The 27219-nt window shown below is 34.6% G+C and overlaps 6 protein-coding genes across 6 annotated transcripts; 4 read left to right on the top strand and 2 right to left on the bottom strand.

The window, feature by feature from the left end:
- Positions 1-241: 241 nt before the first annotated feature.
- DSM5745_08064 (uncharacterized protein) lies at positions 242-814 on the top strand (the record flags this gene model as incomplete). Its single annotated transcript, XM_026750080.1, has 3 exons — positions 242-537; positions 614-681; positions 759-814. The coding sequence occupies 3 exons, from the start codon at positions 242-244 to the stop codon at positions 812-814; spliced, it is 420 nt and encodes a 139-aa protein (XP_026601084.1).
- Positions 815-1426: 612 nt separating this feature from the next.
- DSM5745_08063 (glutamine--tRNA ligase) lies at positions 1427-3398 on the top strand (the record flags this gene model as incomplete). Its single annotated transcript, XM_026750079.1, has 4 exons — positions 1427-1797; positions 1841-2290; positions 2363-2950; positions 3002-3398. 4 exons carry the CDS (start codon positions 1427-1429, stop codon positions 3396-3398), a joined length of 1806 nt encoding a protein of 601 aa, XP_026601083.1.
- Positions 3399-3689: 291 nt separating this feature from the next.
- DSM5745_08062 (uncharacterized protein) lies at positions 3690-4811 on the top strand (the record flags this gene model as incomplete). The annotated part of the gene is made up of 2 exons (XM_026750078.1): positions 3690-3767; positions 3816-4811. The coding sequence occupies 2 exons, from the start codon at positions 3690-3692 to the stop codon at positions 4809-4811; spliced, it is 1074 nt and encodes a 357-aa protein (XP_026601082.1).
- A 171-nt stretch (positions 4812-4982) lies between these two features.
- DSM5745_08061 (glycoside hydrolase family 11 protein) lies at positions 4983-5761 on the bottom strand (the record flags this gene model as incomplete). Its single annotated transcript, XM_026750077.1, has 2 exons — positions 4983-5382; positions 5478-5761. 2 exons carry the CDS (start codon positions 5759-5761, stop codon positions 4983-4985), a joined length of 684 nt encoding a protein of 227 aa, XP_026601081.1.
- Positions 5762-22162: 16401 nt separating this feature from the next.
- Positions 22163-25502, bottom strand: DSM5745_08060 (uncharacterized protein; the record flags this gene model as incomplete). Its single annotated transcript, XM_026750076.1, has 4 exons — positions 22163-22475; positions 22549-24819; positions 24882-25324; positions 25395-25502. The coding sequence occupies 4 exons, from the start codon at positions 25500-25502 to the stop codon at positions 22163-22165; spliced, it is 3135 nt and encodes a 1044-aa protein (XP_026601080.1).
- Positions 25503-26358: 856 nt separating this feature from the next.
- On the top strand, positions 26359-27207 carry DSM5745_08059 (ankyrin repeat domain-containing protein; the record flags this gene model as incomplete). Its single annotated transcript, XM_026750075.1, has 2 exons — positions 26359-26672; positions 26730-27207. 2 exons carry the CDS (start codon positions 26359-26361, stop codon positions 27205-27207), a joined length of 792 nt encoding a protein of 263 aa, XP_026601079.1.
- Positions 27208-27219: the final 12 nt, after the last annotated feature.

Raw genomic sequence — 27219 nt, 5'->3', positions numbered from 1 at the left:
CTTTACTGTCAACACTGCCCCAGTTACCTGCTGCTGCGCCCTGTGCAGTGTACCGATGCTGTGGTACAACCGACAAATCTACCCAGCTCGCGCCCGAGCGTGCATCGTCCAAGCTATAAAAAGGGACTCGCCACTGCTTTCCAACCCATCATCTTAACTTCAGCATTAACCATCAGAACAAATCAAACCCACTCTATTAACTCTGCACCCTCTCCGTCTCGTCTACCACCAAGCCGCCAACATGCGCTCACCCATCTCCCTCTCACTCCCAACCCTCCTCGCCCTCCTCGCCACCGCCAGCCACGCCCTCCCAAGATCAACATCCCCCAATACCTTAACAAAACGCCTGACCCTCTCCTGCAACGACAACGGCGGCCGCTACCGCCCCGTAGCCGAAGCCCAGGCCTGCGTCGACTACCTCTTCGCCAAGGCCAGCGACGAGTGCGTCGTGAGCGGCGAGAATACCGTCTTCTGTCAGGCGGGCGATACAGTCATTACGGGGAGTAATGTTGGTGAAGGGGGTGATAGTTCGCCTTGGTAGGCCGCCCATTTATATCCATGAGGGATGAATGAGTTGGGAACGGGGTTGGGCTAACGAGTGTACCCTGTGTAGCCGCGATGTTGCGTATGCCGCGCAGAGGGTTATTGATAGCTGTACGACGCCCGAGGGGTATGTTGGAGGTGAGTTTTAGTCTTGCTCTGCTATGGTTGATGTTCCAACGGTTTGGTGGGCGGTTAACTGACTTGACTGCTTATAGGGTATGACGCTGCGACTGGGAACGAGGCGCTTATTGTTTCGATTAACCACCGGTAGTAGACTCTGATTCTGCGTGTGACTGCCGCGGTGTGGAATTGAGTTGGAGCTATTCTGTGCTTTACGTTCATGACCATTGAACTTTTGATATGTCTTTGCATTAGGCGCTTGGGTCTTGTCTCCAGCTTGCAGTCGGGCTATACTGTATATATTTTCCAATCTTAAAGAATCAGCTATGATATGATATTGAGTTCCATTGGTAAAGCCGTTCTCACGCCATGAAACATGGATCAACTCACTAGGAGTTTGTTTCGTTGTTTTCCCTGCCGTAGTTTCTCCTCCCGAGTTCATTGCCGAACAAAGGCCTTAGCCCTAGGTACTACGCGCTGCGCCGCTCTATTTCCGGCGAAGCGCTTGGACAAGGTTAGCCATTCCAGCTGCGGCGCTGTCATGCCAATATTTGGGTGCCGTTGGAGTCTATGTTACCTAAGGTTTCTAATTGGGCTATGCCTGCTCAAAGGATCCTCCTAAGCGCCGAGCAGAGTCATCCACAACATTCTGAGTCAAGGCTAAAATGCTCAATATATTATTCTCCCTGCCTGACCAGACCCCTTTTCCCAAGATATTCCACGTTCCTATATCCGCGTTCCCTAGGGTACACAAAGCACCGAAATGGCACTAGATTCAAAAGAAAACACCAACGACCCCGACACCATCTTCAAAACCGGCCTGCTAGCCGAAATACACACCGAAAACCCAGCCCCCAACCCCGTAACCCGCTTCCCGCCAGAACCAAACGGCGTCCTCCACCTCGGGCACGCAAAAGCAATCGCCATAAACTTCGGATTCGCAGCGTACCACGGCGGCATCTGCTACCTGCGCTATGATGACACGAACCCCGCGAACGAGGAGGAGAGGTACGTCACGGCCATCGCGGACATGGTGAAATGGTTAGGGTTTGAACCGGCGATGGTCACGTCCTCGAGTGATTACTTTGAGCGGCTTTATGAGATGGCTGAGGAGTTGATTAGGCGGGATGGGGCGTATGTTTGTTTTTGCGATAGTATGTTACTCTAACTGTCAAAGCCGATCCTCCGCTGATGATATTATGGTAGAGAATGAGATTGCTCAACAGCGCGGCAGCGGCAAGGGGGGGCCCCGCTACGCATGTCGGCACCGGAATCGCCCTGTGGCTGAATCTCTGCGCGAGTTTAGAGCCATGCGTGATGGGAAGTATGCGCCCCAAGAGGCTCTCCTACGACTAAAGCAGGACCTCGAGTCCGGGAACCCGCAGATGTGGGATCTAACCGCGTACCGTGTCATTGATGTGGATGGCAAAGTGGAAGGCAGTACACGGAGTGAATGTGATAGGGATGGTAAATGGAGAATCTACCCAACGTACGACTTTGCGCATTGCTTGGTCGATAGTCTCGAGGGCATAACGCACTCGCTGTGCACGATGGAGTTCGAGCTCTCGAGGGTTTCGTATGACTGGCTTTGCGAGAGACTTGGTGTTTACAGGCCGATGCAGAGAGAGTACGTCCTATCCAGTCCAAGGCCCCCATTTCATTCGGTTGATTGTGGCTAACTCTCAACTTCGGCATTTAGATACGCCCGCCTCAACCTCTCCGGCACCGTCCTCTCAAAACGCAAAACCCAAGCCCTCATCTCCGCCGGGCACGTCCACGACTGGGACGACCCGCGCCTCTACACGCTCATCGCCCTGAAACGCCGCGGCGTCCCACCAGGCGCTATCCTCTCCTTCGTGAACGGGCTCGGCGTCTCAAAGGCAACCACTACAATACCCATCCAGCGATTCGAGCAGAGCGTGCGGCGGTACCTGGAGCGGAGTGTGCCGCGCCTAATGCTCATTCTGGATCCGGTCCCTGTGGTCATTGAGAATCTTGATGATGAGTATGTTGAAATGGTTGAGGTCCCGTTTTCGAGGGAGGATGGGTTCGGTGTGCACTTTGTGCCGTTTACCAGGACGGTCTATGTCGATCGAGATGATTTTAGAGAGGCGGGCAGTATAGATTTCTTCCGGCTGGCGACGGGACAGTCGGTGGGCTTGATGAGGGTGCCGTATCCCGTTACTGCGACCGGTTTCGAGAAGGATCCGTGCACTGGACTGGTTACGTTGATACGGGCTCGTTATGACAAGCCCACGGACGGCAAGACGTTCAAGAAGCCAAAGGCGTAAGTTCTTACTTCCTACACCAAACTCAAGCCCTGCTGATCCTGTCGAAGATATATCCACTGGGTTGCGGAATGCCCATCGCTCAACAGTCCCCTCAAGGCCACAGTCCGCACCTACAATCCCCTCTTCACAGTCGACAATCCAGACTCTCATCCACAGGGCTTTCTCTCTGTTGTTCGTCCACACTCAGAGAATGTCTACCCGAGTGCACTTGTCGAGGTGGGTCTGAAGGAAATCATCCGCAGCGCTCCGTGGCCGAAATCCCACCCTGGGCACCCATTAGGAGGGCCAGCACAAGAAACGGGTGCAACTTTAGCATTTGACATGCCGGAAACTGTGCGTTTCCAGGGACCTCGAGTGGGGTATTTCTGTTTGGACCGCGATAGTTCTGATGGCGGCATCGTTCTGAATCGAATTGTGACGCTCAAGGAGGACGCGAGGAAATAGGGCCCGGGCAATAAAGAGTGAATTTCCATGGTTAAGGTTGACTCGATGTATTGTTATCTGCAGAAGGATAGATAGAGAAAATAAAGATGATCAGGCAGCAACCTTTCTATTCCAGCCTACTTGGAACCCATGGGTACCTTATTTAGGCGCCGGCTGGAATTACTACCCGGTCAAAGGTTGAATCCCCCACCTCATTCAGAGTCTGGGGAAGTCTCCATTCCTCTCCCACCGTATCTCACGACGTCGCCCTTGAATCTATTTCTTCCCCAGCCATTGATATCCAAAAGCGCCATGCCCTCTAGCACCAGCGCCACATGGCCGAATTTCACCCCACGCTGGGGCCGTCTTCCAATCGAACAGTACCTGATCGTACGCGACCCTGCACAGGATTATCGAACGAGTACTAAATTCAGACAGAGGCACTGGAACCACTCATCCCCCGAGCCAAATAACCAGCAACGGCTACGCCTGATCCATGCATACATCCATCTCGACAAGGTCCCTCAAGAATGGGACCCAACAGACTTCGGCGAAGCATGGTACGAGCCCGATCCCAACGATACAAATCGCGCCTTTGGCCCGACGCGCATTCCAACAGATACCGAGATCGAGGTTATTCTCCGTCCCTGGCGCTCGCACGATCTCCGCAAGCGGGCGTGGGAGATCTGGTGCGGCAGGGACCGGGGCTACCCCGTCATGCTGAGGACGTATTATGATGGGGAAGAGGGTGGTGCGAAGTTCACAGAGTATACACGCGTGTCTGAGACCTATCACGCTGTCACGGACTGTCTTGCGCTGTGCGATGCCCAGCTCTTCAACTTTGGCTCTGAATGGCGGCGGGTCTTCGACATCCTCCCGGAGATCGCGGGGTGTAGGGGCCATCAAACGGATTATGATGCCAGTGATATAAACAATGTCGTTGGGATTGGGCGTCGGCTGTCGGCGTACTATCCCCGGCGTCCTGACCGGGATATGCTAGAAGACGACTATGCGGAGCTGGAGGATGAGATCGAAAATAGCAAGGCGGAGTGCCCCGACTGGAAAGAGAATCCAGATATACTGCTTGAGCCGGGCGATACTGCTATCCGGTCATTACTGCGGACCGCCACGATCTCGTGGGTTATTGTTGTGGATGAGAAGGCCTTCAGAACAGATGAGCTCTTGGTTATCTATTTCGATATGTATCAGGATGTCACGGTTGAAGGACGGCTTGGGCTGGACCAGGGCTATCTTGATGAGATGTTGATGCGCTGGGAGGATGGCGGCCGACCGCTTGGGTTTGTCATGGAGAATGGCACGGTTGGAGAGAGGTACAGGCTGTCAAATGAGTCCGGGAGGAGATTCTTTCGTTTGAGTGATGATTATGAGCACCAAGCTGGCGATGCAAAACTTCAGCAGGAGGGAAACGACTAGAGGCGCAAGCAGAAACCTAAAAGAGCATGATGTAGCTTTACCTAATTTTATCAAATATACTCCTCGAAGAGTTATAGATTAAAATTCTCAAGTACCATGATGTTGCATTGCTCCAGCCTGTTCCTGGCCCAAAGCACAGCCAAAGCCCTAACTCCCACACCCCTAAAGTACTTAGTAAACAGTAATCGCCGCCGCCCCACTACTCTGATACCCCTCCGTCGCCACAATCTGATAATTATGCGTACCCAGCCTCATCCCCAACCCCGCCCACGCATTGAAATGATTAGCCGTCGTCACACTCCCGCCCGTGCGCTTCGACTGCCGGACAGACCAGAACTGCGTGAAGGTCGCGGTGCCCTCGATGGACGGCGCATTGTACCGCGTCGCCGTGTAGATGTTATAGTTCGAGCCGTCGGAGTACACGGTGCCCCGGTACGTCCCGCCGCTGCCCGGGTTGTAGGTCCCGTAGGACTCGACGATGTAGTACTCGATCAGCGGGTTCTGGGTCCACCCGTAGACGGCCAGGTAGCCGTTGCCGCTGGGGTTGAAGGAGCCGCCGTAGCTGATTGTTCTGTAAAGCGTTGTTAGCAGGGCTTGCATGTGGCACCGGCTGCAGTTGTAGGGTGGGTGGTTGGGGAAACGGGGACGGGACGGGCGTGGACGCACCGTGTGCTTCCAGGATTCCATCCCTTTCCGCCAACGAAGTTTCCGACGTTGCTCCACTGCACTGTGTATGAGCCGCCGGCGCCGTTGGTGTAGGTCACGTCGCCGCCGCCGTCGGTCCAGAAGGAGTAGTAGTAGCCGTTGCTCCAGCCGGTGGAGCTGGGGGTGGAGCGTTCGAGTAGGGTTTTCTCGTCGCGTGCGGCGAGGTCTTCAGACTCGATGGGCGTAGAGAACGCCCTAAGGGCAGTGCAGAGAAAAACTAGGAGAGCGGAGAAAGGGGCCTTCATTGTGCTGGTGTTAACCGTCTTTCAAGTTGGTCGGGTTGCTGGATACTGGGAACCGGACAGTGGGCAAGACGACTTACTTTATAGTTGTCACCCGGTTAATAGCATCTGAATCAGAAGTACAAAGTCACCGCATGAGAGGCAATTAGCCTGTTTCCGGCTCTTCTGACTATAAACTCCTGAATAGCCATTATATCTTTCCAGGCAGCGTAGCATCGATCGGCAAGCGGTGCATGTTCTAGAACCCATGCGGGGGACCAAACCCCAGACCAAGCCCTGCGGACCCTGATCCGTTCCATAAGACGACTTGCTGAATAGCCTGAATGAACGATCTCTCCAGGGCTGAAGAATCCCGCCGCCCCTTCCCATGTTTCAGTTGGAGACGGCGCCGCTTGGCACGCTGAAGCATCGTGGTCGAGCTCCGTTGCAAATAGAGGTAGCCCCGCCCGTTAACCAGAGATCACGACAGGAATCGGCCGGTATAGGTCCACTGGAGACTCCGGCTTTAGCCTATGGTACCTGCCCATCTATCCAAGAGCCACCGCTAAACATCCGTCCCCGTGCTACATGTTGTCGTAGGAATGATGCTTGTTGCCGAGTCCCTGGAAACAGTGGGAGCTTTAACTCTCCTACCCACAATAGAAACATATAATATTACCACTCATGCAAGAAGTGCGCAGGAACGAACAACTGCAGTAGGCGCTGCCTACAAACGGTCCCTTGGAACTTGGAGCCTGAGGCTATTTCGAAAGATCACAGCGTAGATTGGCAGAATCGAGGCCATTACAGAAAGCGCCTCCAGAAACCCGTGGACGCATCCGGTACTTACCCATCATTGTATTTGGTGCATGCAGTGAGTGAGCGTCGGCCGGTGTTTCTTGTTGTGTTCCGAGGATGGTATGGGCTCACCATCGGGCATAATGGATATCATGTCACTGTTTCAGTAGCGCTCGTATGAGTGACTCTGGAAAGAGTAAGGCGCATTGGATTGACGAGTGGTATACTCTGAATAACGGGGCTGTTAGACGCTGCAGGTGCCATCCCGCCGTTGGCTGATCCCGGAATATAGTTGCGCCAGGTTAGATCTAGTATATTAACTTTAGTTATATGAAGCATTTTATAATATATACTTTATTAAAGTAAAATAAAAATATATATTAATTTTAAATTTATATTAATAAAATAAATATATTATAAAAATAGTTATAATATATTTATAATAAATATATATAATTATTATTATAAATTACTAGGTAAATATAATTTAATAATAATTAATTTAGGTTTATTAAATTATATATTTATAAATAAAATTTATATTTAAATTAACCTGTTACCGCCTATTAAATTTATTACTAAGATTATTTATATTATTAAGATTATAATATATTTTATAAACTATATAATAAATATTATAAATGCATGTTACTAGTAATTTTATATATTATATATAATATAAATTAATATTAATATAATATAATTAATACTAATAATATATAATTAGCTAAAAATTATATATTATAAAAGTAGCACTTGATAAATTACTTTAATAATTTTAATTTAGTATTACTTATTACCTAGGCTAATTAAATAAACTATAAAATATTACTATATAATTAAAATAAATATAAATATAGGTAAAAATCTTAATTTAATACTAATATTAATACTAATATTTAATATTAATATTTAATATTAATAAAAATTTAACTTTTAAAATATTAAGGGCCCGCGGGCCGCCGCCCGAGTTAATCCTAGCTTATTAAATTAATATTAAGTTAAAGGCTATTAATATAATTATTAAAAAAAACTTTATATTATTAATAAAAACTTATTAAAATTATTATATTATAAGTAATTAATTAAAATTATTATTTATGATTATATATTATATATTAAGTTTAAAGTGCTATAAAATATTATTATTAAATATAAGCTGATATTTAAAAAAGGCATATATATAATATTGTTGGAGAGGCCAGAGGAGCTACTTATGTAGGTAAAGATAAAAATATTACAAGATAAATAATAATATTATAAAATAATAAGTAAATCTAGCTAAAAAATAATTTATATATAAAATCTTTAATAAAAAAGTAATATATAATAATACTAGCCTTTTTAAAATAAACACAGGGAATAAAGCTAATTTAAGCTAAAGGCTTTTAATAGCTTTTTTAGCCTACTAAACCTTTGCTTTAATATAACCCCCTAGTATTAATATACTAAGGTTATATAGACTTATAAAAATATAAAAATTATAAAAATATAGTGGTTAGGTAGCTAAAATTTTAATTTTTTATATTAAATTTATTACCACTATTTTTAATATTTTAATAAAACTTAAAAACTTTATTTTATCTAGTGCTTTTATTAGGCTATTTATAAGGTTTTTAGTTTTATTAATTTTTTTTTTTAATTTTATAAGGTTTTTTTTAATAAGACATTTTACTAAAAAATATTAAATATTTATTTATTTAATTCCTAGAGTATACCCTGGTTTCCCTAACTTAATAATTATATTTACTAAATTTATATAAATTATTCTAAGTTTTTTAATATTAAACCTTAAAGCTATATATAACTTTTTAAGTTAAATAGTTTTTACTTTTAGCTATAATTAATTACCTTATAAATTTCTGAAAAATAGGCATGCTATAAAAATAAAATATATATACCTTTATTAACTTTTTTTTATAATTAGCATAAAAACTGTTCATATATTTAACTTAAATATATTTTAAAAGAAATACACAAGCTTATAGCCTTTTTTATAAAAGCTTATTTTAATAAAATATAATTATATTACTAGTAAGTAAAAGCTCCTAGCTACTATAAAAAAAATTTATAAATTAAAATATTATTTTTAAAATATATTATAAAAAGTTAAGGTAATTATAAATTATAAGGCACTAGTAATATTTTAGTTACTTATAAAAATATTTTTATAAATATAAATTTATTAAGCCTAGTTTTTAGCTAGGTTTTAATTTTAAATTATTTATTATACAGGCAAGCTAAACCCTGTAAATAAACCCTTATAAAGAATTAATTATATATAAAATAATTAATATAAAAAATTAAAAAGGTTATGCAAAGCAAGTAAAAAAAACTACTTTAATAATTAAGTATTATAAATATATAAGGTGCTTATAATAATAAATTTATAAATATAAAAAGTACTAAAGTACATGCTATATAAAAAGGCCTAGTTAAAAATTTATTACCTAAAACTATAAGTAAAAAATTTATTATTATTATTATTATTAAAAATAAAAAAATAAAAAAGTTACTAGGTTAAAGTAAATAATAAATAGTTAAGCCACGCGTGGCTAGTAGCTATAAAAGTTATAAATTATAATACTTTATTTAAAGTAAAGGTGCCTCATAAAAAATTAAAAAAGCCTTATAAAAAAAGGCCTATTTTATATAAATTTTTTATAAAAAATTATAAAAAGCTTACTAGTATTTTTAAAGTAAAACCCCTTTATAAAAAAGTTATAAGCACTATTTATAAATATAAATTTAAGCTAAAAAATTATAATATATAAAAAAGTATTTTATAGCTATAAAAGTAATAATATATAAATAATAGCTTTTTATATAACCTCTTATAGTTATATATTCCTAACTATTACTAATTATAAATAAAAATTTAGTAAAACTATATAATAACCTATTTATAGGATACTTTATAAAAAAATATTAAAACTAGTTTAATAAAGGTTTTTTTAGCTAAAAATATACAATTTTATAAAAAATATTATAAAACATGTAAAATTTATTAAAAATTATAGGTATTACATAATAAGTAATAAGGCTTAATTTAGCCTTTACTAGTACTTATAAAGCCTTAAAAGTAAATTAATATAAACTTTATTATAAATTTACTTATAAATATTAAAACTAAGAACTTAAATGGCTCGCGGGAGGTATATAATACTATATTAATAATTATAAATAAAATAAGTAAAATAGCTTATTTTATTTTAATTAAAAAGTTAATTAAGGGTTATAAACTAGCTTACCTAGTAATTTTTAAAATATTTTAATTATATAAAATTTTTTATAAATATTATAATTAACTATAAAAGCATGTTTATGAAAAAATTTAGTTAAACTTTATATATAATATTTTAATTAAATACTTAATAAATACTATACAGTGCTTAATCAGCTGCCGCCAAAACCCACGTGATGCCAAAACTACATCCACACTAATATTTACTTATAGATTTTAACTACCTATATCTCGCCTATTATAACTCCTATAAAAAGGCAATAAAATATATTAATTCCTTAAAGCCAGGAGAATATTTTATATATATAAAAGTTATTATAGATTTTAGTATATAGCAAGAAACTTTGTTTAAATATTATAAAGGCATATAAAGCTTAAAAAAAAGTAGTATAAAAGCTAGTTATTATTTAACGCTTAGTAATTAAAAGTTTTTATAAAATATATTAATTAATAGGCTAGCTAAGGCCTATTTTACTTTAATAATATAATTTAAAACTTTACTAAAAAAATTACTTAAAAAAGCCAGGAAGTAACTAGGTTTCGCGCTGGCTTATAAAATATTAAAATAAACTTATAAGTGCCTATATAAATAGAATTAATTTTTTGAAAAAAAGGCTAATTTAGCTTATAAGTACTTCCTATACTTTAACTACTTAAAGCATAAAATTAATAAATATAAGATACTGCCTAAGAATATATATAATATAAATAAAAAAAAATTTATTAATATAATTATAAAATACAAGAGAATTTTTTTAAAAAAGTTTTATATAAAAGGCCTAGCCAAGTAATATTTATAAAATAATAATTAAAAGTAAATAACTATAATTATATATATTTTAATAAATAAAAAAACTTAATTATTTTTAGGCCTAATTTATTAATTTACTACATGTAAATTATAAGACTCCTAGCTTTAAGATTATAATTCTAAACTTTATAATTATTTTTTTACTTTCTTTTTTTTAAAATAAATAAATAATAACCTTAAATACACATGGGTTTATAATATTTTTAATAAATAAATAAAAAATTAAGCAAGGAGGTGTTAAAGGCTTTTTTTTAATAACTATAAATCTTATATTACCATGTCCTTTTTAAACTTTTATAAAAATAATAAGATTCTTGTGGCTACTTATTTACCTTATTTAATTTATATTTTATAGCCTTTAAATATTAGGATATTTTTTTAGCTAAGGTGTATAATAAAAAAACTAAATAACTTTATATATTCCTGCCAAGGCCTTAGCGTAATTAATAAGTAAGACTTTTTTAAATTATTTTAAAAGGCCTGGCCTAACGCCTTATTTATAAAAAATATTAAAAATTTTTAAAAATTAACTAGGTTAGTTTCCTTTAACCCTAAGGTTATATTATAGTAATTTAAAAAAAAATATAAATAAAACTTTAGTATTTACTAAGCCTGTAGTAGATATACTATAAGTAAAAAACTAAAAAAATATTTAAAAGCTTATTAAGGAGGTAAAAGCAGCCCTTATACCTAAAAAATTTAAAAAACTTAGCGCTATAATATATTATATTTATATAAAGTATATACTTATAAAAGCACAGGCTAAGAACCTTAAAAAGGACCTTATTAATAAAAAAAAGATAAAAAAAAGCCTTTTATATTCTAACTCTAGGCCCTAAAAATTAGTAATATAATATTTTATTTTTTAAAAAAATTTAACAGGCCTGTAATTTTTAATAGCAAAAAGATAAGGTTATATAGCTTAAAAAATAAAAAAAATACGCCAATAGCAAGCCAAGAAAAAAAAATAGTAAACTAAAAAAAGGGTAAAGATCTAAGCTGCTAATATATAAAAATACTATTTTAAAGTAAATAGGAAGAAGGCTAAAAAAAATACTAAAAAAAGTAGGCTTATATAAATAAAAACATAAAAATATAGCTTTAAAATAGCTTTAAATTAACTAAGCTAGGCAAGAACTAAATCCTAATAACTTTAAAAATATTTTTTTTAAAAAAAAATAACCCCCCCTAGCCTTAAAGTTATTCTTAATACCCTAATTATATATAATTATTAAGGCCGCGAGATTTAGCTACCATAATACTTTTAAAAGTCTTAAAATTATTATATAAAAAGATTAGCTAGTGTAAAATATACCACTAAAATTTTAGGTTTTTATACCTTTTATATAAGTTAAAAAGCTTTATTTTTTTAAGTTATTATAGGGGTTGAATATCGGCATCACGTGGGTTTTAGCGGCAGCTAATTAAGCACGGTATACCACCTGTAAATAAATAGTTAAATAAAATATTTAAATAGTATTTTAAAGTAGTTTTTATAAAAATATATTAACCTTTTATAAATAAGTAGGTTAATTATTTATTTTTTATAAAGTTTACTTATAATAATTTATAATAAGCATTTATTTATAATATATTATTTTATATAATATATAAAATAAATCCTAGAGTTATAGTACTTAACTTAAAACTAAAAAATAAAATATTTTATAAAATAGTTTATAAAATATTAAATTAAGTAAAGTATTTTTAGAAAAGTTAAAATATTATATAAAAAATATTAAAAATACCTAAGTAATACAGGCACGCTACTTTAATAAAAAAAATAATAAAAAAAACCTTTATAAAAGGTAACTATATTTAGGTTAGTAATACTAATTAATTATAAATAAAGTTAAACTAAAAGCTAGACTAGTTACAAGCTAGTTTATATAAAGTAATAAAATAAATAAAATAAAATACTTATTATATAGCTTTACTACTTGGTTTTTATATATATAATATTTTTTATATATTTATACTCCGCGAATATAGAAAAATAAAAAAAGTAAATACTTATAAGTATTATAAAGCAAGGTTCGCGGACAAGAATTAAACTAAGTATTATATAAAGGTAATATTAAGGCTAGGGAAAAACCTATATAAAAATAATATTAAGGCTAGGAAAAAACCCCTAAATAGCTTTATATAAAATAATTAAGGTATAATAAAGTAAGAAAAAAGCTAGTCAGTAGGTTAAGGCACTTATAAATATATAAAAAGTGTATAGTAAAAAATAACCTGGTTTTTAAATAAAATAAAAAAAAGTAAAAATAAGTTTTTTAAAACTAAAAAAACTAACCCATTCATATTGTTACCTAGAAATTAATTATAATTACTAACCCCCTATAAACTAATAATATTTTTTATAAATTATTATTATACGCGTGTGTCTTACTATAAATAAAAAATAAAGCTTATTATTTTTAAGGCTAAAAGCTTTAAAAATAATACTAGGTAGTTATTTATATTTTTAAAGCTAATAACTATTTATACTAGTTTAAGTTTTATATAAAAATATAAAAAACTAAGTAATATAAATAATTATTATATTTTTAGCCTATTTTCCTAAAAATATACTTTATAAATAAAAGATAACTACTAGAGCTTTTAAAAAAATATTAATATATTTATAATACTTATAGCCTTATAAAGGTTTTTACCTAATATATATTATAAAAATAGCCTTATAAGTTTATACATGTATAGTAATTTAAATTATATTAGTAAAATTATATTAATATATATACCTTTATACTAGTAATAAATATTTAATATAGTTTATAATTAAATAAGGGCTTAATCCTATCCTAGGGTAATAAGCTAGGTAAAATTAATAAGCTAATAATAATAAAAGGTTTTATATTATTTAATATATTTTTAGAAAGCTTAAAAAAACAAGCTTATACTCACTTTATAATACTTATTTTATTTAAAGGTAAAATATTTTAAATTACCCTAGCAAGTAGCCCGCCTGGGGCAAGGGGTATATTAATAATAAGGTAGCCTAGTAATTATAAATAAGTTAATAATAAATTTATAAATAAAAATGCTTGTAAATAAAAATACTTATAAATAAGAATATAAGTAAATAAAGTAAATAAAAAGATTTTATATATATAAATAAGAAAAAGGCTTATAAGCATAAAAGTAAAGTATAGGTATAAACTTATAAAATACTTACCTATTATTATAGCCACGTGATAATTTTATAAAATTATATATTGATATTCTATACTTAAATAATTTAAGAAAAAAATAGCTATTTTATAAAATTAGCTAAGTATTTAAATATTCTTCCTAAATATTACTAAGGCCTAACTAGAAGTTAAGACTATAATAGTTAAAAAGGGGTAGAAAATTAAAAAAAACTAATAGTAGCTATTTTTAAATATATTTATAAAAAAATAAAAACTTTATTTATAAACTTAACTATATATAAGTTAGCTATACTTATAAAATAAAGTTTATAAAAATGAAGTTAAAAGCTTATAAATAAAGTTAGGAACTTATAAAAATAAAAATAAAGGCTTATACCTAGGCAGGTAAAATTAAAAGCTTATAAATAAGTAAAATAAAAAGCTTATAAATAAGTAAAATTAAAAGCTTATAAATAGGTAAAGTTAAAAGCTTATAGGCAGGTAAAGTTAAAACATTATAAAAATTAAAGCTTATAAAATATATTTTTCAAAGCTTAGAAGTTTATAAAACTTTTTTTATAAGGTATAAAGGCTAAGCAAGTAAATACTAATATTAAAAAAATATATAAAATATATAAAGTACCTAGTAAAAAGTAAGTAAAAATAAAAAATTTAAAATATCTAAGTATATGTTATATTACTTAAAACATAAAAAGTTTTTATAAGTTATTTTAACTAGTAAGCTAGTAAAAAAAAGCTTGTAAAATATATTTATATAATAAAAAAATAAAAAAGGCTAATAAAAAAATATACTTATAAAAAGCTTAAAGCTAGTATATAAAAAAAGTTATAAAAAAATTAAATAGGAATTTTAATATTAAGCTTACTTAAAAAAAGTATAAAATAATAATATTTTATAAATATTAAAAATAACTATAACTAATAAAAAGGCAAGTGTACTATAAATCTTGATTTTTTTTAAAAAAGATTATAAAAAAATAAATAAAATAAAGTTTAACTAAAAAGATAAGGTATAATTAGCATATTTATATAAGCTTAAAATATTTAAATAACTACAAACTTTAAGTAATTATACTTATAAAAAATTAATAATATTTATAAGCATGCTTATATTTTATATAAAACTTTAATATTATTAAAAAAAGGCTCCGCGGGATAAGGCCTAATACTTTTAAAAAAATATTAATAAAGTATAATATTTATAACCATGTAAGGTATAAATATAAATAAAATATACCTTTTTTAGTATATATAGTAAGATTTTTTTATTAATAATATTTTATATACTAGCAGGGGTTTTTTAAAAATATTTTTTAAATTATATATTTTTATTTATTTATAAGGCCTTAAGGGACCAAGGCTATAAAAAAAGTAATTATAAAATTTATTTTATTATATATAGCCCTTTTATAAAACTTATAAATATTTATAAATAACTTTACTTATGAATACTTAACTTAGCCTTAAATATTAATTTAATATATATTAAAAATATCTAACCTTTGCGAGGCTAGAAATCTAAACCTTAATATTAATTTTAATATTCTTATTTTTTTAAAATTATTATTTATAAACCTTTTTTTAAGTATATATTATACCTTATTATATTATTTATAAATCCCTAAGGCCAAGGACCTTATAAGTTCCTACCATAAATACATAATACCTTCCTATTATAGTAATTTACATTCTCCTAAGCTTAACGCGGTATACAAACACCCCGTATAATATATAGAAATAAAATTATTACAAGTGTGAGACCGAAAGTCTCGAAGATCTTTACTAATATTAAAGATAAAGATAAAACAATCTAATTCATAAAATAAAGTATTTTAAATCCTGCTAGATAATATTAAAAGATTACTTAAAAATTTAAGAAAAAGACTAGCTATAAAATAACTTTTATAAATTTTTAAGTTATACTTAAGCTATTATTACTAAAAAAATATAAATTTTAAATATTTTATATATAGGCCTATTTTTAATTTTTTTTTTGATTTTATTGAATTAATAATAAAGACCTTAAATAACAATAACCTAGTTAAGTTATATAATTTAATATAATAATAAAATATACTTCTTGAAGATGAAAGCTTGGAGATTATATCTAGCTAGGCCATAATAGTAAAGCTATACTTAGTGTGGCTAACTAAGCTAATAGGCAAGGGCTATAATAAGGTAAGTAGTATATTATACTTTAATACCCCCCTTGCTAAAAGCCCTACTAAAAAAATAAAGCTAAATATATTTTTTAAATAAAAAGTAAATAATAAAATATAAAATAATAAAAAATAAGTAAGGCGCTGCGGCGGGCCGCCCTCGCGTATAAATAAAATAAAAGCTAAAATAAAAAATTATAAAGTTATTTAAAAATTACCCCCCTTACTAAGGTGTTTTATATTAAGTTACTTAATAAAGTAAAAATATTAAACCTGCTTAAAAGGCTTAGTAAGACTATTAATAGCCTATTTTTTAATATTAATATAGGTAAATTTAATATTACTAGTAGCTACTTTTTTATATATAAAGTAATATTTAATTACCACGTGCTTTATACGGGTATAAAATTTTAAATTTTTTAATAAGGTAATTATGCCTTAGTTATTTATATAAATAAGTATTAATTTAATAAAAAGTATTTATGTTAGGGCAAGGCGCGAGATATTAAGTTTAATAAAAAGTAGTTAAAATTATAAAAGTTTTTAAGTTATAACAGCCTAAAAAATATATTTTAACTTTATTAATAAAAAAGCTATAGGTAATTATTTTTTAAAAAATTAACTAACTAGCTTGTTAGCTACCTTAAAAATATATTTAAAGGTAAAGGCATAGTTATTAATATAAGCACTAGCCTAGTTAGTATTATAGTATTTAATAAGGCCTTTACCTTTATATTAATAAAAAATAGCAAGGTTTTTTAATACTTTAAAATAATAAAAAACGCGTGTTAGGGCCGTGATATAATTCTTTAAAAAATTTACTATATATTAAAATAAAAGTATAATAGTAAAGAAGATATTTAGGCATGTATTAATAAAGATTTAAATAAGGGTATTAATTTACTTTTAATATAAAAAGATTTTTTTTATTAAGGCCTTATTATTAAACTTTTATAGTATAACCTTAAAGTTATATAAAGTTATAAAGTTTTTATAATTTTTAAGGCTAAACTACTTTAAAATATTTTTAATATAATATTTTTAAAAAAAATAAATACTATTATTTACACGGTAAATATTAATGCTAATAAAGTAAGTAAGTACTTTATTATTAGTAATTTTAAAGGCGCCTTTAAGCGCTTTAATAACCTTTATAATATTATTTATATAAAAAAAAATAAATACTTAGCTATAAGTAAAGACTAAATAATCCACATGCGTTTTAATAAATTTAAGTAAAATAAAAAGGCTAGTAAGCATTTTATACCACTTTTTTAGTAATTACTTTAAGTTATATAAGGTTTTTAAAAGCAAGCTATATTTACTAGTAATTTTACTATTCTTAAGTAATTTAATAAAAATCTTTTTAAAAAAATTTATGTATAAAAAAATAATAATAATATTAAAAAAGTATAGTACCTAGCTATAGCAGGCAGCTAGCATAATAAAAAATTTAAAAAATATTAATTTAGTAATAGCTATATATACTTTATAAATTTTATAATTATAGCTAATAATTTAATAAAAGCTTTTAATAACTAGGCAAGCTTTATAGGTGCCGTTATATTTAATTTTAAATACCTATTTAAAATTAAAAAGGTATATTTTTTTTTAATAATTAATAACACGCCACGTGCTATTAAAAAAATAATTATTTAGCTTTTTATAAATAACTATATATTATTTATTTACCTTTAAATAAGAAACTATATTTATATATATTTTTAGCTTATAGCCGGTATTATTTAAGGTTTTAAAAGCAAAGTTTTATTTATCTAGTTTACTAAAGTTTACTATAAAAATAATATTATTAATAAAGTTATTAAGGGTAAGCTTATAATCCATAAAAAATCACGCAAAATAATTTAAAAAAAGATTAAAATTATATATAAAAAAAAGTTTATTTATACTTATTAATTTAAGGTACTCTTTTATAATTTAACTTAGCTTTTTTAAATAATTTAAGCAGTGTATCTTACTTTTTAAAAGTAAAAAATACTAGGTATTAGCCCCTAAGGCGCGGGTGCGCCTTGCTAGGCTGTTATAATTTTTATTAATTATTTTTAAATTTTTTTTTTAAAAAAAAAGGGGGGGGTTTAAAGCAGGATAATATTAAGGCTTTATATTATATAATTTTTAAATTAAAAAGTTTAATATAGGTATTAAAAAAATACTAGTTAGTTAGTATTTTTAAAGCCACTCCAGGTTATAAGTAGTATTATTAAAAAGGTTTTTTTAAAATAGTTTTTTTTATCCTAGATTTGCCTTAAAAGGTTAAGAAATTAGGTTATAAAAAATAAAAATATTTTTATAAAAATTTAGTAAAGTTTTAAAGCCAGGGGGCGTATATTTTTATTTTTAAAAATATAATTTTTTTTTATTTATTTTACTAGTAACAAGGCGTGAAATATTTAAATTATATTTATTTATAAGTAGCGGGAGAAAGGTGCTTAACTTTTTAAAAATAATATTATAAATAGTAACTTATTTTAATTTAAGGTTATAAACTTTATATAAACTTTTAAAGTATTTAATAAAGCAGCCCTTGGCTATATAAAGGTTAATTTTTATTTTATATATTTTTTTAAAAATAAGGTAAAAGTATTTATATTCTAGCACGTGCTAGTAAAAAATATTAGGTTATATTTTATTAAGTGCTTTATAGGGCGTTTTACTAATAATTTTATAATAAAAATAGTTATAAATATAAATAATAGCAAGAACTACGTAATCCTAAAAAAACTTTAAAAGTTAGTTTTTTATTATAATAAATATAACTAGTTTAATAATATAATAATTTTTTACCTTAGTAATTAGGTTTAGTGCTAAGTAATATTTTAGTGCTAAATTAAAAATAATGCTATAGTTTTTATAATATAACTTAAGTAGTTAGTGTTTTAAAGTGTTATTATAGTAAATATACTTTATTTTTAACTTTAGTTATATTTACAGCTAGTTGCGGAGTTAAAGGAATTTTTTAAAAAGTTTTTTTTTTTATAATAAATACCTAGTAAAACTAAAAGGCTTTATTAATAAATATAATAAAGTATAAGGCGCTTATTTACCCGTGTATTAATATAGGCCTGTAAATATTTATATATATAATATTACCTGGCTAGCGGCTAAGATTCTTAATTAAATTTTACTTTATTAAGGAAAGTGCTATTTTTTTACTAATAATATATAGCTTATATTATTTAACTAGCAGGCCTTTATATAATTTAAGGCTAATAATATACTAAAAAAAAATTTTAATTTTTTTTTAAAGGCGTGGGCAGCTTAATAGTAGGCTAAATATATAAAAATTACCTTATTAAAAACCTTTACCCTGGCTATTATTAAACCCTTGGGTAGAATTATACTTTAACTAAATATAAAGGTATTTATAAGGGTGGTAATTACCTTAAAAAAAGTATTAATATTTAAATAAAAATAATAATAGGATTTAAGCAAGGTGGTAAATATAACTAGGGATTTATACTATATAAGTTTAATAGTAATATTAATATTAAATATTATATAAATATTATTATTTATAAGCTATTTAATTAATAATAAATTATAAGTTAAGCTAGGCGCGTACTAAATATTTTTTAATAAAAAACTTTTAATTTACTTTATACTAAACTTATTAATAACGCCTAATATAATATTACCATAGCCTTTAGTAAAAAACTTATTATTATTAGTTATTTTAATTAAAACTTTAGTATATTTAAATAATATAAAGTTATACTTAAAGTATATTATATAATAAAAGGCACTAAAGTTAAGTATTTAATTATTATTAACAGCTAGTTTAATATTTATATAAGTTAATTTAATATAAAAATCTAGCTTATTAGCGTTAAAATTTAATTATATAAATATAAAGTTCATGTATATAAAGTTAAAGTTAATATTAATAATATTAGTGCCTAAAAAGGCCTATAAAGTATTAGGTAAAGGTGCTAATAAGGAACCTTAAATTAATCCTTAAGCTAATCATTATAAAGCGCTGGTAGTGGTATTTTTTACTTATATAATATTTATAAAGGCGGAGGTGCTACAGCCTTTTTTACCTTTTTTTTATAGTATTTAAATTTACCGCCGTGGTTTTAATAGGCGCTAGCACTAGTATTTTTAAAGTTATTACCTTTATTTTATAACTAGGCGTTTACTAGATTTTTAATATAGGTAAAAAAAAAATAATTATTATATAACTAGTAATATATACACTATATAGTGCTATAATTCTTAATAAGAATAAAGTTATTATAACTAGGGCGGCTAGTAATATTAATAATATAATAAGTAATTTTAAATATTTATATCTAGTTAAGTTTAAATTATAAAAAAAGTAAATAAATATTATTAATACTTTAATAAAATATTATATATAACTAAGTAATAAAGGGCTATATGCTATATAAGCTAAAAATTATTATAATAAAAAAATATTATATAGCTTATTAATTAAGGGTTTAAATAATTACTAGCTTAATAATAGTGTTTTTAAACTTTATAAAAAACTATTTTAGTTACTAATTAGTATATTTTATTATATTAAGTATTTACTAGCTTTTTAAAAAAAACTAGTGCTAAATAAGTTATATAGCTTTTATAAGTAATAAAAGGCTTAAATAATACTTTAAAGGCTAAAATTTAGTTTATATATTATATATAAAATGTTAATTATAAAAATTATAATAAAAAAAAATTATACTATATTTAGCGCCCTTGCTTTACGCTTATTTTAATATTTTAAAAAGTTTAAATATTAATTTAATTTTTAATAATAAGCTTTATAACTTAATTATAAGCTATATTATTTTTTATTAATATATTTTATAATAATAATAGCTTGCTTTAGTAAATACTTGTAAGAAAAGAAAACTTTTTTAATAATAATAAGCTAAAAATAAAATAATTTAAATTAAAATGCAATTTTAAAGAATTTATGTTATAAATAATAATTTTTTTAATTATTAAGTTATATAATAACTTTATAAAGGTTAAAAATAATAATAGTAATATTAACCATGCTATAAATAAATTTTTATATAGCCTTAATATATAAGGGTAGTATAAAAGTTATATAAAATAAGTAATTAAAAAATTTATACTAGGCAGCTAAAAATCCTAATATTATATAAAAATATTTTTAACTTAATAAGTATTTAAAGTAAATAAATTTTAAAAAAAAATAGTAATAAAAAAAGTAATTATATATAAATAAATATAATATTTTAATAAAAGGAGCTACCTAAGGTATATAACCTTTTAAAAATAAAAGCTTAAAAATTATATTTAGCTAGGCTATAATAATAAAGCTATACTTAGTATAGCTAACTAAGCTAATAGGCAAGGGCTATAATAGGGCAAGCAGTATACTATACTCCAACAATACTGTCTTAGCATCCTAAGGCTAAAGCTTAGGTTACCTAAGGCACTAACTCTAGAGTGCCCCTAGGATGGCTCTGGTAATATTAAATAGAAAAATATTGGCCATGACAATAAAATAAAATTATAATATTATAAATAATAATAAATCTAGCTAAAAAAATCTATATATAGAATTTCTAATAGAAAAATAATATATAATAATACTAGCCCCTTTAAGCAAAGCACTAGGAACAAAGCTAAATCTGGCTAGGGGCTTCCAGTGGCTTTTGCAGCCTACCAGACCTCCACTCCAACAACTTCTTTAATATACCTATCTATAAAGGAAAATCATCTAGCTCTCCCAGACTTATCATGTATCTTGTCTAAACCTTGAGGGCATCCTCCTCGAAGTTCCACGGAGTATTCGATGATATACTGGTACTATTCAGCCCGGTAGATACCTACGGATGCTTAGCCTGTCGGTGTCCTGTCTAAGTCGGCCCCATTATTTTGAAGCTCTGTTAACACGGATAGAGAATACCTCGGCAGACCTAAGTATGCTATTGGCTTTATTCAAGAGGCGGGAAAATCAAGAATAGCCGGGTTAGGTTTGAGCTTCTAAGTGGATTTTTTTTATCATGGTATGCTCTGTGAGCTCTGTCATTAAATCAACCCTTGGAACTTTGACAACAGAAGACCCAAACAAGCCCCGAGGTTGGTATGATTGTAGCACATCGGCACTGGAATATGCCTACCTGACTCGACTTGTAAGAGACATTCCGTAGCGCCGACTCGAACAATGGGATCAAAGCCCAGTACATGTCTTAGGTAATACCGGGAATCAACAATGCAACCGTCCCTAAAAGAACTCTATAAACAACTTTAGAAAAGTTAACTCCCATAAATAAATCCAGACCCAAGCCTAGTGCCAACGGGAATAGTATTATTATTCCCCCCGTCCACAAAATCCAGAACTCCCATTTTAGCCGCATGGTTATCACACTGGTAAACATAGTTGATCGTAACCAGGCACCCGTCCTCCCTACGCCACGAACCACACTTCGAACAGCCCCCGATGTTCCGAATATCCTGATACGCATTCCACATATCGTTCCCGCTGATCGTGCAGGTCGAGTCGCCCTGGATGAAGACGCCGCAGCCTCGCGTCTGATCGCCCCAGCAGTTTCCGCTCAGGGAGCCGGCGCTGTGGCGGATTAGTACCATACCATATTTGAGGGGGACACCCTGTGTAAAAGAGTGATGGAGGAGGGACTCACCCGGCTCTATAGAACGGGTCGTCATCGCGATACAGATAGTTTACAGCATGGTCGCACCAGGCCAACAACCCCGGCGTCGTGCACATGCTCGACCCCTTACAGTCGTAAGCGCCGGGGTCCGGCTGGAAGACGTTAATGAGCGGGTTGTATCCCTGCGCCTGGACGACGAATTTACTCGTGTCGACGGTCGATGTCCCGAGCGGCAACGTCCACTTATACGTGTAGTCCGTGATCTCGAGGGTGATGGAGCCCATGGATGACCAGGACCAGGGCGGGGCCGTGGAGCCCTCCGGTAGCGTGCCGCTATATTTGTACAGCGTTGTGCCCTCGACCATGTAGTGAGTGCAGACGTACTCGTCGACCTTGAAGTTGACGCTCCACCCGGGGTCCGAGTCGAAGTCGCAGCCCACCGAGTCCCAGATGTACAGGCGGATGAAGGCGTAGGGGACTAAGATGTCCGCGGTGAATGTGGTGGAGTCTGGGCCCGGAGACGCCTTGTAGTTTGTGATGGTGTTCCCGCCTGGTAGAGACTTCGTGCTGACGGTTACCGTGTTGGAGGCGGTGCCAAGGGTTCCGCTGCCTCCTACGGCATTGACGTGCAGGGTGTAGCTTGTTCCGGAATCCAGGCCGCCGACTGTGAGGGACGTCATGGAGCTTGGGACGCTTGCTATGAGCGTGGAGCCTGAGTAGAGGTTGTAGCCGAGGGCGTTGGAGGCGGAGTTCCAGGAGAGCTTTGCGGAGCTGTAGTCTGAGTCCTGGACTGAGAGTCCAGATACGGCACCGGCACTGCCCTTTGATGGCCATGAAGATGCATCCTTGTTCAGCAGCGACCCGCCGTCAATTGCATCCATCATTGTCTGGATGTAGGACTCGCCGGGTAGGGTGTCGTAGGGATTAGGCATCACGTCACTGGTGATTTCGATGAACGAAGCTCCGCGCTTTTTAGCTAGCTGGGCTACCTCAGCCACCGCGGACTCAGGAACGTCGTAGATGATATGCCAGAGCTTGCGGGGGTCCTTGGGCGTCCAGTCGTTGGGCGTGTATGAGTTTTTGTACGCATCATAGGACAGCTCGAAGGTAAGCAAGGTATCCATGGTATCCTCGTAGCAAGACGCCATAGGTGACCCGGGATTCAGAACTGTAAATGCACCAGGATGCTTGCGTTTGGTGTAGTTGTTGATATACTTGTAAAGGTCAACGTATTCATTGTTGCCACCACATTCAGGCCAGCCCTCATCGAAGAAAATCCCGCCTATATTATCGCCGTACAACGTGTACCACATATCGATGTCCTCCTCAATCTGTGCGGTCCAGTCGGCGAGATTTCCCGAGCCCAACCGCGTCGTGAATTTCTGCGTGCTCACCCCGAGATATCCGGTTCGCACGTAGCCGAGCACAGTCTTCCCAGAGGCTGCACCTCGAGTAATAACGTCCTCCCAGTCCGAGTCGACTGCCGAGTCGGGGCCGTTCACGACGTTGGCGACGAGGATGGGCATCTTGTCGGAATCGTACGCGATGAGCCGGTTCCAGGCGGCAGGGTCGGCAAGCGGGTTGATGTACGACGCCACTGCGATCTGCTGCCCTTTGCCTCCGGACGGAAGACCCGTTGATCCAGAGCCAGCAGTAAACGTCCTCGTAGCTGTCGTCGTAATCGTCGATTGTGCGTTGCAGCTGGTAACTGTGGAGCAGGTCGTCGTGCAGTCGAATTGAGGCGCCCATGAGTGCACTGCGCACTCCGCGCCGCATTGTACAGCAGTCTGAAGAGGGCATTTTGTAGCGCTGGGCCCACCGCGCAGCGAGGCGGCAGGGATGATGTTGCTTGAGGCGATATTCCCGTTATTGAAGTAGAGCCATGACAGGGCGAACGCACCAACAGCCAGACCCTGAAGCTCGCCGGGGGTAATGGCCGCGTTGAGCCTTGTTGCAGAGTTCAGCGCCCATCGGATAACCGTGTTGGCGGCGGCGACAACCTCTGCATTGGTCCATGGGAATCTTGCCGGATTCATAAGGAGCCAGTTGGGGAATCCGTCGCGGTTGATGCCGTCGGCGAGGATGTTCTGGGCGCCACATGCAACGCTGCTGAGGTCGACATCGCGTGTGTGGATGGTGTTTGAGTTGAAGAAGTCGTCGCCCACGTCGCAGTTGGTGTTGTCAGAGGCGGAGAGGAGCAGCTTTATGTGATCGGCAACATCTGCTTGGAGCTGGATTTCCACGTCTCCAGCGCTCCCTCCGTGTCCGGCACTTGCAAGGGTCGTAATGATGGCTGGGGGGCTGGGTGGCGGTTAGCTATGGAGGTAGTGCCTCGAGTAGAGGTCACGGGAGGACATTCTCACCCAGTCGCTTTGTCCTGCTCCGGAGGAGCCGTGACCGTCATTCCGGAGCCTCCTTCCGTAACAATAACGATAGCAGTGGCTGTCTCCATATTGAAAGAGTCCTCCAGTTTGGCCGGGGGAATTACAAGCGGCTCCGGAATATACTGCTCCTCCTTCTCGTAGAAGAGCGGGTATAGTAACCCGGCAATGACGGCACCTCCGGCCGCGAGCCAGCCCAGTTGGCGCTCCTCCAGGCTGCGAGTTGTAAGCACATTGTCGGTGTCCTCGAGAACATCCATCACGGCTTGGTAGCACCCCGAATTGACCTCCGCGCAATTGCCGTCCATCGCAGACTTGAGGCTGGCCTCCATATCCGGGGACAGGAACACCAGGATCCCGTTGTCGGCTGGATCGCCCACAGCAGTGACATCGATCACGGATCCTGAGAGACTGGGAAATGGGACCTAAAGAATGCAAGTGTTAGACCTCTTCTTCTTGTTTGCCTTTCTTTTATGACGGAATAGGGAGACAAACTCCATTTGTGGTGTATTGCGCGAGATCGCCGACGTAGAAGTAATCATCATCAGCACTGCAATAAGATGATAAAGTGAACAGAATAACAAGAAAAGAAGAGAACACCATTGCTTCCAACCGATGGATAATGCGTCAAGCTCTCGATCAATTGATAGAGACTGTCCAGGTGTACACCTTATATATGTCTCTGGAAGAAGGGAGCTGTATACCTCTTTCCTTCCTCATTTTGTTCGCATAGTGACCTAGAACAAAGACGTAGAATGTTCCGATGGCCAAGAATCGATCTGGATACTATACTAGCGTTGTAGACATCGCTTAATGGTAGAACCCTTTGGCGCTCAAGCTAGCAGTTAGGGCATGGAACGGCTTCCCGTAGAGCCCCTCAGGGGTAACATCGTGTGAAAAAGCCAATTGGCAGACTCACCATAATCTCCGAAGCTTCAGTTGGTCAATATTTGAGAACACTAGTTTGATGAGCTACGGAATACAGTGAGGCTGGACTGTTATGATCTCTCCGGCCCCTGAGGCTCCTAGCATAGCCTGGCTAATGATGAGCCCGAGGCTAACAGACATGTTTTAAATATCTGGCATTCAGTCTACATAGCAGTTGGATAGGTGGTTAAAGGCCATTCATCCTATATTCCGTCCCAGTGTTAATGATATTCTTTGTTCTATCAGTGTCCCTATGGAGCAACCGAACGAGGCTCTGTACTCTCGGCATCCATGGCTGTTTCGACAAAAGTCCGAAGATGAGCTGGAGGGGCAGTCAAGACCCTAGGGTACGTTTCGATCGGCTATCGGAGCGGATCTAGGGTCCTTAGCCGATTGGCCAATATGGAACTGTCACAAGACACCGTGCGCATGTGAACTATCTGTCTTTTCGCTACCTCCTACCATCCCCATCTCTCATCTCGCTCAAGTTTCCATCTCACCACATCAACCGGCTATCCGGCATCTTGTTACAATGGAGCCTGACGATGCCTTCCACCGAGCCTTTTGCCGCGCCTGCCGCTTTGGCGACCTGCCAAGCACCCAGGAAGCCATCGCGACCGGCCGCTTAACCGTCGAACAGCTTAACGAGGGCCTTAAGTACGCAACACGAATGCGGCAGGTTGGTATTGCGACGCTACTTTTTGATGCTGGCGCCAGCGTCTCAACCTGGACAGTGGACTCTCTCCCCGGAGAGTACCTCCAGCAGGACCCTCGCATTGTTCGCCTCTTTCTTGAGCGTGGCCTGGACCCCAACGCGAGGCTCTCCACCGGCGAGCCTCTACTCCCGTACGTTTGCCTAACAGGCAATGCCTCGGCGGAGAGCTAATTGACTAATTTGACCAGGATGTTTTCGAATCCCGAATGTGCGGCCTTATTGCTCTCGGCCGGGGCAGACCCTAACCGGCCCGGCGCAAAAGGGATCCCCCCTATTGCCCGTGCCATCGTGGGCACCAGGGAGCCAAGCACTTCCCTGATTGAGCTCTACCTCGCACACGGCGCAAAGCTAGAATCAACTCTCCTCTTCTATTCTCTCATGCCGCGCGTGCCCCAGCACGAGCTGATGACCCGGTTCCTGCTGGACAAGGGCGTGGATCCGAACGTTACCTCTAACGACTGGGGCACGCCTCTGCACCTTGCCGTGAGAGTCGGCAAGGTTAATCTCGCTAAGATGCTACTGGAGGCGGGTGCGGACCCCACGGTTGTATCATGCGGCAGGAAAATCGGTAGCTTGACCCCTGCGCAGGTGGCGGAGGAAGACTCGCCTGTTGAGACCCGCGAGGAGATACTCCGTCTCCTCGAATCTTACTCTGGCCAACCTTAGATTCTAGATAGC

Source organism: Aspergillus mulundensis, assembly GCF_003369625.1.
Source record: "Aspergillus mulundensis strain DSM 5745 chromosome Unknown scaffold_9, whole genome shotgun sequence".
Lineage (NCBI taxonomy): Eukaryota > Fungi > Ascomycota > Eurotiomycetes > Eurotiales > Aspergillaceae > Aspergillus > Aspergillus mulundensis.
This window is presented reverse-complemented; position numbering and strand designations above follow the sequence as displayed.